The 14,473-nt window shown below is 50.8% G+C and overlaps 1 protein-coding gene across 2 annotated transcripts in view; it reads right to left on the bottom strand.

Annotated features, from left to right (window-relative positions):
• Nucleotides 1–14,473, bottom strand: part of IQSEC3 (IQ motif and Sec7 domain ArfGEF 3) — a gene marked incomplete at its 3' end in the record, with an annotated part of 108,418 nt that overhangs the window by 29,270 nt on the left and 64,675 nt on the right. For both annotated transcript variants that reach the window (XM_079775968.1, XM_079775969.1), the window contains exons 4-5: nucleotides 10,870–12,002; nucleotides 8,702–8,863 (exon numbers count right to left, since the gene is read on the bottom strand). In XM_079775968.1, the coding sequence (XP_079632094.1) occupies nucleotides 8,702–8,863; nucleotides 10,870–12,002 (1,295 nt within the window). The remainder of the gene's footprint in view (nucleotides 1–8,701; nucleotides 8,864–10,869; nucleotides 12,003–14,473) is intronic.

The raw sequence follows: 14,473 nt of genomic DNA, 5'->3' as shown, positions 1-14,473 counted from the left end.
GCAGGGAGGAGCGGCCTGTGCTGCAGACCCGGGACCTGTGCTCCTGGTGGAGACTGATTTCAGGTTCCAGGGTGAGGGTGGAAAACGAAACCACCCACAGCCACGGATGCAGGAACCCTGGTTTTATTTCTGCAGTTCTTGGCTCACACAATTCAATTAAAAATATCCCCATCCGCAGAGAGTTATTTCTGTTAACGGAACTCACAACGTGCCCAACAAAGGTCAAGGCTTTTTGGGAAAGTGCGATGTGGCTAAGGAAATGGAGCAGGAGGAAGTGGACGCAGGAGGATCTGCCGTGCTCCTGGTGATGACATGAGGACAAAGAAAATCATTTGAGGGGCCTCCGAAGAGATGGCTGCCAGGGACACCTTGAGGATTCAGGAACCACAAGAACTCAGTATAAACTATCCAAACACATCGGAAGTCAGTGTGGATGCCTGAGATGATTTCCCTTCTGCTGGGCCTGGCAGCATCTGTTTGCCAGTGAATCTCAAACTTGAGTGGGCATCAGAATCACCTGGCGGGCTTATTAACACACAAATTGCTGCCCCCAGAGTTTCTGATGCACTGGGTCTGGGTGGAGTCTGAGAACTGGTGTTGCTGACAAGTGTCCAGGTGCTGCTGCTGCTGTTCTGGGGAACACACTTTGAGAACCACTGCTCTATGCCAGTCACAGTGGGAGGAATGAGAAGCCAGGCCTTTGGTGTCAGATGCCCTTGGGTTTGAATCTTGTTTCTATCATTTAGCTGCTCGGTCACTTAGCCTCTCTGTGCCTCGGTGTCCCCTTTTGTAGAATGGAGCTGATACCTATAACACCTCAGGGGCAGGGTCGTTATGAGTTTTAAGGGAGTTCCTAGAAACAGAGCTGAATAAACAGAGCTTAGTTTCCATTATGTACCTGGAGACCAAGTGTAAACTGACATGCCAGGTGACTAAGTGGACTTGAAGTTCCTTCCCTCTAGCACAGGATTAATACCCTTCCCCTCATCACCAATGAACTCTGCCTGAAATTACACCATCAGACATTCATCCACTGACCCTTTAAAATATACCTATACCAGAAACAGAAAGAGGAAACTGAATCTAGCTCAGACTTCTTGAGATTTATGAATCAATTTTTCGGCTCTGCTTTCTTCTCAGATGAGAGGGTCAGGGCATAGCACATAAAGGTGAGTCAATGGATAGTACCTGATTCTGTTCAATTCTCTGCCACTGGCCAGGGGACTAGTCATTTCCTCTCTCTGGGTCTCAATTTCCACCTGGTAAAGTGAGGGGGCTGGACTACCTGACCATCCAAGGGGTCTTCTGGTACCACAAGTCACACCTGGGTCTGACAAGGACTATAAAGGCATTAGGCCCACACTTCTCTTGGGGTGCAGTGCAGAGGTAGGACGATGTAGGCTTAAGAGCTCACGTTATGGAACCATTCTGCCTGGCTTCAGATCTCAACCATCGATTGTGGACAAGCTACCCACCCTCTGCTCCTCGGGGCCTTCATTTGCACAGCTTGACAGCACTCACCTCTCAGAGTTGCTGTGAAGATGAAATGAGGTTTTGCATGGCATGGGTCTTGGAACAGTGCCTGCTGGCACGCAGTAAATGCTTAATACGTATATGTGAGCCGTGATCATTACGCTTTGAGGTCTGCTCACTCACAGCTGACCCTCCTAAAACCCCAGGAGATCGTAACTCCCAGGAAGCCTCTTCTAAAGTCCTGCATGAAAGAGTGGCCAGTCTACACCACACCTGAACATCACACATGGATTAAAAGAGACCCCTCCAGGGCTAATCAGAAAGGAATTGGGTGGTAGGTATATTCATTTTTGTGTAAAAGCCCAGTTTATATGATAATGTGGCCAAGCCAAAGGGAGTCTCAACTCTGGACTGGTTCACCCCACACTTAGGATCCCAAGATCTCCACAGGGGTACGTGGTTCTTCAATGCTCATGACTCTTTACTGTTAAGGGGAATCTCTCATGTATGTGTGTGTGGGGGTGGGGTGGGGGGAGGTGGAAAGGTGGTTGGGGATGGGGGAAAGGCACTGGAGAGGTAGGAGGTCAAGGCCATAAAACCCCAAGACATCACTTTTAGAAGAGACCCCCTCCTTCCATTCCTCTGGTGGTGACAGCCTCAAGTTTTCAGAGCAGTGGAAATCACTCCAAAGTCTCTATCCCTTTCTGCCCCAGGCCTCTCTCCACCCTCCTCCAGACACATAAGGGTCTGCCTGGGCCCTGAGGACTCTCCTCGTGGAATTCACTGGGAGCAGGCAGCGGTTCTGAGGTTGCACAGGGCACTCGGGGCAGGAAGTCCTCAAATACTTTCTTCCTGGCGACGGAAGGCCAGAGCCTTCCAGACTGCTGAGTGTGACAGACAGCCTGTCTTCATTTCTGAATGTCCCCTAAGAACAAATCTGTTACACTCTGGCCAACACATTTCTATGGGAATTAAATAATGAAATCTGACTAAAATGTCAAACTCTTCATATCTAACAAAGAATGAAGTAGACACAGTGAGAGAAGGAACACTCAGGAAACTTCCTTCTAGCAGTTCAAACCAAAAGCTGCCCTTTGCGGGCACTTCCGTGGGAATGACAGACACCAATGCCCTCCATGTGCACGAGGTTCACATTGCAAAGATCACGCGGGCCCGAGAAGAGACCACTCACAGCCACTCACAGCCAGCACCACTTAGCACCACCTAGGCGACCCTGCTAGCGGTTCTCAACCTGTGGGTCGAGACCACAGGTTGAGAACCACTGCTGTAGAGCCCAAGACTATCGGAAAACACAGATATTTACATTACGGTTCATAACAGTAGCAAAATTACAGTTATGAAGTAGCAACGAAAATAATTTTATGGTTGGGGTCACCACAACATGAGGAACTGTATTAAAGGGTCACGGCATTAGAAAGGTTGAGAACCACTGCCTTAAGAGAAAACAAAAGTGCCCTTTCCAGGTAAACACGAATGGACAGGACCCTTTGAGCTCAGAAGGCCTTCTATTATTACTCGAATAAAGCCCAGTTGAACACATTCCTCCTTGGAATGTGTCTTCTATGGAAGTAGGACACAAAGGGATGGAGAGGTCAGCTTCTAGGAGCCCCGAGGGCCTGATTCTGGAGGCAAGCATTACTGCATCTACGATGCTAAGACACAGGGCAGCTCGGAGGCAGCCTGCTCAGCCCCTTTTCCTGTCCCCCACAGGCATAAAAATGGGGGGGGGGTCCTGGGGGTTCCACCCTTTCCCCTCCCAGAGGCTTTCAACCTCTCCCCTTCCTGTTTGGCTGCTTCCTGGAGAATGCTGTGGCTTGGGCTGTCTCAGTCTCCAAGGGGATGGGTGACTTATGTCCTTTTATTCAGCAAACAGCTTTGTACAGAACGAATGCAACTTGCTGAATGTCACCATGCGGGGGCAGGGGAGTCGTGCAGAATCCCAATGAAGCCTTTCAGGCCTGGGCGAAATGGCACCGGTGACGTGGTTATTGTGTGTTCTCTCTGGTGGGAGTAAGGAAGAGGCAGAGGATCCGAAAGATACCAGGTCAGTTGGCTTGAGTGGCAGGGAAATGCCAAAACCCCCATCGCCTGGCTCCCCTGCTAGTGCCTGCCTCCTCCTGCTTCCCCACCTTCTTTCTCCTGGCACTTTGCAGGAGACAAACCAAGTGGTCAGCACACTGCAGACTTGGGGAAAGCGGGCTCCTTTCTGTGTGCAGAGGCTAGTGTGCAGACACCTCAGAGCCCAAGCCTGCATGGCTGCAGAATAAAGCACCAGGGACCGAGGCATTCACTGGGGCAGAACTGGGGCTCAGCTCTGTACTCAGTCTTCCCCAAACCCACAATGCCCACAGGAGCTTGCTCCGCCCCCCCTGCCTCCCTTTCCATGCCTGGCTTTTCCATTCTTTTCTCCCAATTAACACCTGGGTCTGTAAGTTCCCTGAGGCCATGAACCATTCCTGTTCCTCCCCCATCCCACATACACACACTGGGACAGCCGGCTCAGCCCTATTTCCAGCACATGGTAGGCACTTAATGTTTACTGAATGAATGCTGAATGGTCGTCTTGTTCTTCCATGAACTTCAGTGCCAGCGCTGCCCTGGAGCCTGAGGGATGCTCTGGCAGGAGGACAGAGCCTGGCCTCCATGTTCAGGGCAGATGACTCTGCATGATGCCAGTGTGCTACTAATGCAATGGGAGATGGGAACAATGATAGATTCACAGGAGTTGGAGGGACCTCTGAGGTCACACAGCCCAACCCTCTGGCTTTACAGATGAGAACACTGAGGCCTAGAGGCGAAGTGCCTTCCAAAAGCTACACAGCTTGTTAGGAGCAGAGCCAGGTTCAGAGGATGGCTCTTTCTCTCAGGTCCAGCCATCCGTCCTACCACCCCTCCCCCGCATCCCCTCCCACACACACTGCCTTCCTCATCCCAGGCCTGGCTCTGCCTCAGCTGCTAGCCCAGTCCCCAGCCTAGGTCCCCTGCCAGCACAGGCTGCATGGCTGGTCTGAGTCTCCAGCCCACACACTCTGTCTCCCAGGGAAGATGGCAATTAGTTTCCATTGTGCTGTTCAGCATGACCTGGACTGGAGAAAAACCTTGTGTTCCCAATACTCTAGGCAAATGTGAGCCTGACGGGTTAAAATTCCAGGACCAGGCAATACCAGGACTTGGGACACAGAAGGTCAGGGACTGTGAGAGAAGCTTAGAGACAAAGCAGGGTCACCCAGGGGGTTGGAGCATCCGAAAGAACAAAGCCATAGGGCACAACACCTCCACTCACCCTCCTACAGAATGGAAAGGGGGCAAAAGCCAATGAAAAAGCCAGAGAGGAAAACTATAAGAAGACTGGAGAAACCAAGATAGCAGCATAGGTAAACACCTGAACTTGCTGCCTCGTACAACCACTTCAAAACTACAACTAAAAGACAAACGGACATCATCCAAAACCACAGGAAGGCTGGCTGAGTGGAAATTCTACAACTAGAAAGGAAGAGAAAAGCACACTGAGACTCAGAGCAGCTGCAGAAGTAAAGTGCAGAAGTATGGAGGTGCATGCGCTCAGAGAGGGCTGGCAACTGAGGACATGGCTGTCTTTTTCAATCCGCAGGGAGACACAAGCTCCTGACTGCTCTGAACTCCAGTTCTGGGCGAGACTCTGGGGACCCAGACTCATACGGGAAGAAACTGGACTGTCTGGCAGCGGGCGCAACTCGAAGGTGGCTTTCTCTCAGAGGTGCTTGCAGCGATTACCAAGGAACACTGAGACCCAGGGGCCTCTTAGGGCAGGGCTGATGGGAAGCCATTGCTGTTTGCTCTGCCCTGAGACTCTGCCCCATCCAAGCTGTGCGTATAGGCTTTTGCATATGAAAGGCCTGGTCCTTTGAAATCTAAACTTACCTACCAAACTGCAGCTGAGTCAGAGAGACCCAGAACATCCAAAAGAAGGCCCAAGGCCGCACAGCAGCTTGCATTGCTTCACAGCTGGGCCTCATCTGGGCACCTCCAAAACCCAAACAAAAAAGAGGAATCTGCAGATCTCTCCATAGCTCCTGCTGGGTGGCCTCAGGCAGAGGCTAAATTAGCACCTCCTTGGAGATCCAAGAGCCAGTGTACCCAGGGATCAGAGTGGGACCATCCAGATTTACAACTCCTCAGATCCATAAGGGACACACTCAGGGGGCAGACTCAGTGAGCACCAAAGCCTCACTGAAGCAAGTCTTGCCTCATAAGGGTGTCTCCAGCACAGAAGTTCTCCCATCGTAGACACAGCTGATCCTCACAGCCAATTGGCCTGGAGGTCAATTCCTCCCAGTGATACCAACAACAATCAAGGCTTAACTACAACATGACTGTACACACAGCCCACAAAGGGATGCACCAAGAGTGTCCACCTCAGGTAACTGGGGAGGCTGAGCCACTGGGCCCTATAGGACACATAGCACACCAAGCCACTCTATCAACTCAGGGAAGCAGCCAAAATGTGGAGACAAAGAAAGAGGTCACAAATGAAAGAAATGGAGGAAAGCAAACTACTGGATATAGAGTTCAAAACCACGGTTATAAGGTTTTTCAAGAATCTTCTAGAAACCGCCGATAAATTTAGTGAGACCCTTGAGGATATGAAAAAGGACCAACTAGAAATTAAGCATACACTGACTAAAATAAAAAATAATATACAGAGATCCAATAGCAGACTAGAGGATTGCAAGAATCAAGTCAAAGATTTGAAATACAAAGAAGCAAAAAACACCTAACCGGAAAAGCAAAAAGAAAAAAGAATCCAAAAATATGAAGATAGTGTAAGGAGCCTCTGGGACAACTTCAAGCATACCAGTTATGGGGGTGCCAAAGAAGAGAGAGAGCAAGATACTGAAAACCTATTTGAAGACATAATGACAGAAAACTCCCCCCACCTGGTGAAAGAAATAGACTTACAAGTCCAGGAAGCACCTACAAGGGAGCACCCATATGACTGTCAGCTGATTTCTCAACAGAAACTATGCAGGCCAGACGGGAGTGGCAAGAAATATTCAAAGCGATGAATAGCAAGAACCTACAACCAAGATTACTCTACCCAGCAAAGCGATCCTTCAGAATTGAAGGTTAGATAAAGAGCTCCACAGATAAGAAAAAGCTAAAGGAGTTCATCACTGCCAAACCAGTATTATATGAAATGCTGAAAGGTATTCTTTAAGAAGAGGAAGAAGAAGGAAAAGGTAAAGATAAAAATTATGAACAACAAATACATATCTATCAACAAGTGAATCTAAAAATCAAGTGAATAAAAAATCTGATGAACAGAATAATCTGGTGAATATAATAGAATCAGGGGCATAGAAATGGAGTGGACTGACAATCCTTGGGGACGGGGGTGGGGGGGAAGGGCTGTAGGGGTGCAGGAAGAGACTGGACAAAAATCATACACCTATGGATGAGGACAGTTGGGGGGGTGGTAAGGGCAGGGGGTAGGGTGGGAACTGGGTAGAGGGGAGCTATGGGGGGAAAAAGGAGGAACAACTGTAATAATTTGAACAATAAAGATAAAAATAAATAAATAAAAATAAATAAATAAAAAAGAAAAAGCCAGAGAGGTGAACCAGATGGAGGGAAAACATGGGAAGGAAGGCACCTGGAAAACTCGACCTTTCTCTTTCTATTTTCCTTAGAGCACCCTGCACAGCAGGGGTGTGGTAAAGGGAAAGAGGAGCCAGAGGCAGAGGGAGAAGAAAAGAGGGTGCAGGGAAATGCTGCACGTGCATTGGTTTACTTTCCTTTGGGAGGCATTCAGAGCACTCCAACCATCTGAGAGGGACAGCAAATTGTCCAAGGCCACTGAGAGTCACAGGCAAGAGCTGGGTTCTGCCAACCAAGGGCCATCTGGGGATTTCATGGTCCCTCAGATGGGTCCAAGCCGCCACTCTTCTGACTGTGTTCAGTTAGAGACAACCACCCTATCGGTGAATTTAGGAATGTGACAAGGATTCCAGAGGGCAACTGGTCCACCCCTCATAATCCAACGTCCCCACTCTACAGGCAGGGAAACGCAGGCCCAGAGGGCAGTGACTTACCAGAAGACACAGCACCAAGAACACCCCTTAAACTAAGCCAGGTCTCTGACATCGACAACCTTGCCAGACAGGTTGGGTGACTCCCACGCTTCCAAAGCCTCGATCAGGAGCCCTCTGCCCCTCTGTAGCAGGCCCTTGCTGCTCCAAGAGCAAGGACAAAATGGAGAGGTTCTCCTAGCACCCCAGGGAAAAACTCCTGCTGACTGTATCCAAGGAGAAAGAGGGGAGGGAAGTGGGGGATGGCTCCCTATAGAATGATGACCTTCAAGAACATCTGAGCCTAGGGGGCCTAGTGGAAGAGAGAAGGAGCATCAGAGAGTGGTAAGGGCCTGGAGCAGACTTCCTAGGACCTCACCCTCTCTTTGCCAGGGGAGGGGTGCTCCAAGGCCCTGCTCCTCAGCCCCAAGTAATGCCACCTCTGCCCTGCATCTCCAGAGGGGGAGCGAGTGTGAAGAGACTCTTGCCCGTCCACATCGACAAAGCTGAGCACTGGCAAAAGGAGCCCTCACCTTACCCCACATCTATTAGACTTTAAAGCAATTTTCTTTGTTGTGATTAGGGTGGTCAGTGTTTTTCTGCTCTAAAAACCCGCAGTCTAACCCCCCTGTTTTTCTGCCTCATGTTTGCCTCTACTGATTTGAAAACGACCCTGATTGGGAGCAGACAGATGCTTGTGGGGGGTCTGGGGTCTGGACAGGTAGCACAGAGAGGGTGGGCTGCGGGCCTGTTCCCCAGGCCGAGATGGCCCTTGCACTGACAGCCCTCTTCTCTTCCAGGCTCATTCTCTTGCCCCTGAGGGTGGCAGAGAGGGTGGTCTTTTATCACCCTTGTCCATTTCTGTACCAATGGTACTCTGTGCACAATGTGCCCAATAAATAAAAGACTTTCTAGGGGAAACAGGCTGGTCAAAATGCGGAGACTGGCTAAAGGTCATGGATATTCTGGTTCCTGGGGCCAATCAGGAAGCTGCTAAGACGGGGGGAGAGGATTTCTTGGAAATGACCAAGACTTCAGAGGACCCTTTCTCTTCCCTGAGTCCTTCCCCAGCTGAGATCCCCCTACTCCTCTGGACATCCTGGTAGGGGTGGGGGGGGGAGTGGAGTGGAGGGAGAGTGCCAAGAGGGCAGGGCACTCACTCTAGCACATCGTGGTTGAACTGCTTCTTGTTGTTGCCCAGGAACTCTCCGATCATTTGCCGGCTGAGGCCTTTACGCTGGAGCAGGAAATGGGCCACTCCGATGGGGGTGTCAGGGATGAAGCCACGTGAGATCAGGAACTGGATGCCCTTGTCCGGGTTTCTGGGGGTGCGGATGGGGGTGGGGAGAAGGAGTAGAGAGTGAGCCAAGGCCATCCATGACTTCTTTTTCTGTTCTTCCAGCCAATTCAACCCAAAATAGTGCCTGGAGGTCCTTGGATAGAATTCTCAGGAAATGCCAGGATTCCTTCCTCCACAGAATCGCCTTTCACCTGAGCCTCACTCTCCTGAACCTCGCCACAAAGGAGTGAAGGTAGTGTGGGGCAGGAAGGGGGGAAGGGGAAGTCTGGCCAAGCAAAGTGAATTCCAGAGCAGGTGACGAGGTGTCCTTTTTCTTCTGACCTCACTCCCTCCCATCGGATCTCATCCTGAGGTCCCCAAGGCCTGCCAAGAGGTCCCCAAGTCCTTTCTGCCTGCATCTTGCTGTCTATATGCAGTACCCACCCTGGAATCTGGAGAGGATGAGATTGGGAAACAGCAGTGAGATCTCCCCCACACCCCTCTTCCCTGTGGATGGTGGATACACAAAAATCCTGCTCGCCAGCATTTACTTTCTCAGGCTTGAGTCTCTATGTGTGGGTGCGGGTGTGGGTGCTGTGTCTTAAGGCAATTGTGCTCACAGTGTGGTCTGCAAATCCACGCTGCTCCCTGAACTGTTTTTTACTGGCCCAGGAGAATATAAGTACAGAAATAGAGGGTAAGCATTTAGAACCTTTTATAGCACTTTGACATTTTCAGGACAACCAAGCATGTGATTGTTTTTCTAGCAGTTCATTTTTTATTGTATTTTACACAAGTATTGACCCACAATGTGTTGGGTAAACACCCAAACTGGTCCTTCACCACAGATAGTTTGAGAACCACTGTCTTGAGGGATCCAAGTGTCTGTGTGAGCATTTGGGTGCATGCCCAAGTGATGCTGGGGATGTGTCCGGTGGGGGCTGCTCACCAGGACGGCAGCCTGAGGTAAAAGAAAAAGCAATGGATTGGGAGTCAGACAGATCTGGCTTCACCTAAGCCTGCTGCTTACTAGCTGTCAGTGTGCAACTCATCTTACTAGTATGAGCCAGTTTCCTTTCTCTAAAATGGCATAACAATGCTCTCTCTAATACTGTTGGGAAGATTGCAGATGCTTTATGAACAGTAACTGTTCTCCCCAGGATATACGATTCTGGAGACCAGGGGATGTCTTACTCATTTTTGTGGTCATGGTGCCTGGCATTCAATAAATAATGTATGTGGGCAGGAGGGATGTTGTATTTCCTGGCTCAGGTCTGTGAAGAAAGGGCCAGGTGGAGGGTGGAGATCAGTGCCTCATATACTTGAAATTTCCATGTGTGTGCCCTCTGCTTGCCACCAGCTCTATACATTCTGGTTGCAAGAAAAGGTTGGGCTCTGACAGTCATTCTCTCTCTCCTTCCATTCCCCTCCTCTTTGTGCTACACCCCTGCTTGCTTCATATTCTCTTTCTGTCACCCTCTCCCCCTTTTGTCCCACACCCTCTTCTGCTTTCTACCAGTACTCCTTAAAGTAGGTCTCTTCTCTTTCCCCCACCCAGTCCCTCATGCACCTTTCCTCACTTTCTCCTTTGCTCACTGTCTGTTTCTCCTCTTCATCAACCCCAGGGGATTGCTGAGTGTCCCTAACTTCATATCCTACCTGAGGGATTTCTGCTCAATCCTCATGTTATCTGTACTATTATTTACTTAATATTGTATTTTCTTTTAAAGTCTCTGACTTTTCGAACTCTAGCTTCATTTTAAGCAGTAACAGTGGTGAAAGCATGGGTTTGAAAAGCTATTTTGTTCCTACTTTTTCTTAAAATAAATGAATAACAAGTAAAAGTAAAATCTGTATGTACTTGTACACAGTATCTCAAGGAGCAGGCAGGGCACAGATGCCACCTGGGAGGACACTGGATGACATGCTAAATTACCCGGCACCCTGCTAATCTGTCTTCCCTCCCTCCAGGGCCTCCCCCCTCCCTCCCCCCGCCCCCCCCCCGCCCCCAAAGGACGCATCGCAGCTCCAGAGCCAGAGCTCACTCACATGTTGAAGAGGTTGAGGCCGATGCGGTAGAGGCGTTTGCGCAGGGTGTCAGTGGAGAGCGTGGGCGACTTGCAGCTGGCAGGGTTCTCGCAGTGGTAGCGCGGCAGGCTCAGGATCATGGCCTGCAGGGCCTCCTTGGAGGCCGACGCCGAGACTTCCGAGCCGGACTTGGCGGACTTGGTGGACGTGCTGCTGCTGCTCAGCTGCTCCGAGTTGTCGCCGGCCTCCGTCTCGGCCTCGGCCCCATTCCCCATCTTCCCTGTCTCTGCCTCCTCTACCTGCGCGGCTGGGGCCTCCTCCACCATCGCATCCGCCGCCCCATCCGCTGCCCCAGGCGAGTAGGCGCGCAGGGTCTCCCCAACTCCCGCCTCTGCGCACATGGTTTCGGCGGGCGCGTCTCCCTGGCCCTCGGCTGGGGTCACTGGAGCCTCCTGACCTCGGGCCTCGCCCAGCTCGTCTTGGCCCCGCAGGGTCTCCGCTGGGGCCGGCGAAGTCTGTGCGCCCAGGCAGTTGGCTACTGACAGCGCGGTGGAGGAGGAGACGGAGATGTTCTGGTTGGCGATCTGCACCGTGACGTCCCGGAAAGCCATCATCAGGGTGCTGCTGTGGCCCTGGGGCAGGCCCGCGGCCTCGGCGGCCTCTTCCTCGGGCCCCGGGCACGCGCTCTCCTGCTCCCGTATCTCCGCCTCCAGGCCGGGCTGCCCCGCGCTCGCGTGCAGGGCTTGGTGGATCTGGTAGGCGCCGCTCTCCTGCAGGGAGCACATGGTTTTGAGGCTCCAGGTGCTGAGGGCGTCGTCGATGGACTTGGCCAGGGACTGCACCTGCTCGGTGAAGGAGTCCTCCAGCTCGGTGAGCGTGCCCGCGAGGGTGGGCGGCAGGGAGGGCGAGCGCACCAGCGGCAGCCCCAGGAGGCCGTAGCCCTCCATGAGCGCCTTCTCGGCCGCCAGGCTCTCCGCGGTGGGTGCGCGCACCTTGCGCAGGGAGATCCGACGCGGCAGGCGGCTCTCCAGGAGCGAGTTGCGGATCTTCTCAAAGTTCTTGCTGAGCTGGTACTGGCGGAAGGCGGTTTGGATGGTGCAAGCTGCGCGCCGGGATACCAGGTGGCCCCCGTATTTGTGTTCTAGCATTTCAATCTTTAAGGACAGAGAGGAGGAAGAGCACAGTTAGGGAAGGCGTGTTCAGCCCTTCCAAAAGATGGGGCTGATGGCTGTCCATAACGCAGGGAGGCGCCTGGCTAAACTTTGCAGGGACCCAGACTGCACCATTGGGGGGACACTGAGGGGCTCAGGTCTGAAAACTAGCATGTTGGCAGGAGATACCAGGTCCTTGGCAAGACCCCTAGAAGTGTATAGGATGTAGGAATGGGTTCCAGGGCTTGGTAAAGTCGCAGGCAGGGGGGAGAAGTATTGCTGATTGTAGTAAGATCTTGCTGGTTTGGTGGTGATTTTAAAATGTTCCTATCAGCCCTGGCCAGTGTTGCTTGGTGGTCAGAGCATCCGTCTGCTAGGGTCGCGGGTTAGAGCCCCGCTGGGTCCATGCATGAGAGGCAACCAATTGATCTCTCTCTCTCTCTCTCTCTCTCTCTCTCTGTATCTCTCCCTCCCTCCCTCCTTCCTTCCCTGCCTCTCACTCTCGCTCTCTCCCTTTCCACTTTCTCTCTAAAGAAAGAAAAAATCAATGGAAAAATATCCTTGGGTGAGGATTAACAAAATAAAATAAAATGTTCCTATCAGAAATGCATATGGAAGTATTCATGGGTGAAATGCATAATATTTTGAATTTGTATTAAAATTCTCTATCAAAAAAGGTGGAAGGTTAGATGAAACAATACTAATAAAAATCATTGAAGCTGGGTGATGGTTGTAAGGCAGTTTATTCTTTCTACTTTTATGCACATTTAAAAATAATTTTAAAACATTAAACAGAAATGCTTTAAAAATTTGCTGCTGTTCCTGTTCTCTGCTTTCCCTCTCAGCATTCCTGTCACTGCATTGGGGTAGTCCCTCGGGCATCGTAAGGGTTGGGATTGGGGTTTGATCATCTCTGTGTTCCCAGTACCCAGCCCAAGGGCTGGCATATAGTAGGTGCTGAATAAATGTTAACTTAATTAAAAGGTTGATGGATGGGTGGAGGATGGGTGATGGATGGCTGTTTCAAGAGTGGGAGGCCCTCCATGCTGCTGTGCTTTACAATTCCAGGCGCCTCTGTTCTCATCAGTGGGAGCTGTACCGCCAGGGCCCGGCTTGGTGGGGCTGCTGGTGGGGGCACACTGCCTCGTCTGGGTAGATCTCAACCCAGAAAAATGTCTGTCCAGGGGCCAATTTGTCCCACTTTACTTACATCCTCTCAGCTCTGTCCCCAGTCTATGGTCTTTTCTACCCCTTAGGTTATGCTCTTACTTCTCTCTTATCAGAACTTCTCAGAAAAGGACTTGAAAGATATTCCCACTGAGATGTGAATGACCAATAACATTTAGCCATGGCCCTTCCTGGAGATTTTTGCATTTAAATAAGGGACAAGGACTATGTTAAGGGGATGGACAGACGAATGGTAGCACTGTGAGCTCCAATCAGTCCTTAGGGAAGTTTAGAAAGTGAGAAAGTGTTCCTAGGCCCTGAAACGGTGTCCTAGTCACAACCATACACTCCACATACATGAAGTGTCATTCCTGAATTAAGAATCGGGATAGGTGGGCTGAGATAAACAACTTACAGCAAGAACAGCATTATCCTACCCATGTTCCCCCAGAACCAGGGTTGAGAGGGGTACAGATAGGCCAAATTTCATTCCTCAATAGAAAGAATCATTCTACTCACTTCCTGCTCCACTCAACCCACCAGGGACTGCAGCTGGCGTGTTGCCTCCCCATTATTCCAGCAGTCCTCTCTGTTCCCACCCTGTGGGTACCCCACAGCTGGACCAGTGGAGGCACCCTCCTACCCCAGGAGACCTCACAGACATAATCCCAATCCTCCGGAACAGTCCCAGGTAAAATGAATGCCCTCATCTTCAAGATTCTCTCCTAGTCCCACCATCCAGTGCCCTTACCTGTCCGCAAACCTAGTGGCGGTGCCCTTACCTGTCTCTCTCTCTCCCACATCCAACCCTCTCTGAAGATAGTTGGAAAACTTCATATTAAGGTTTGGATGACCCAAAAGGCTTCCTATATGACTCCTCCCAGAAGTATTTGCATTTTATAAGGTACAAGAGCTCAAACAGAAGGCAGAAAGCTCTCCCAGTCCTCATGATCTTCATATTGCAGGGGCCTTCAATATGCTCTTTTAAAAATCATACTAAGTGTATTAGTTATCTATTGCTACATAGCAAGTTACCACTAATTTAGCAGCTTACAATAACACCCGTTTATTTTCTCACAGTTCTGCATGTCAGTAGTCTGGGCACAGCTCAGCTGGGTTCTGTCCATGGAATCTCACCAGGCTGAAACCGAAGTGTCAATCTCATGTAAGCTCAGAGTCCCCTTCCAAGCTCACTGTTGTGGAAAGAATTCAGTTCCTTGAGATTTTAAGATTGAGGCCTCAGTTACTAGAGGCTGCCTGCCGTTCTCAGCCACAGGGCCCTCTTCACAGCAGGGTTGTTTGCCCTG

This window comes from Cnephaeus nilssonii, assembly GCF_951640355.1.
Source record: "Cnephaeus nilssonii genome assembly, chromosome: 6".
Taxonomy (NCBI): Eukaryota; Metazoa; Chordata; class Mammalia; order Chiroptera; family Vespertilionidae; genus Cnephaeus; species Cnephaeus nilssonii.
This window is presented reverse-complemented; position numbering and strand designations above follow the sequence as displayed.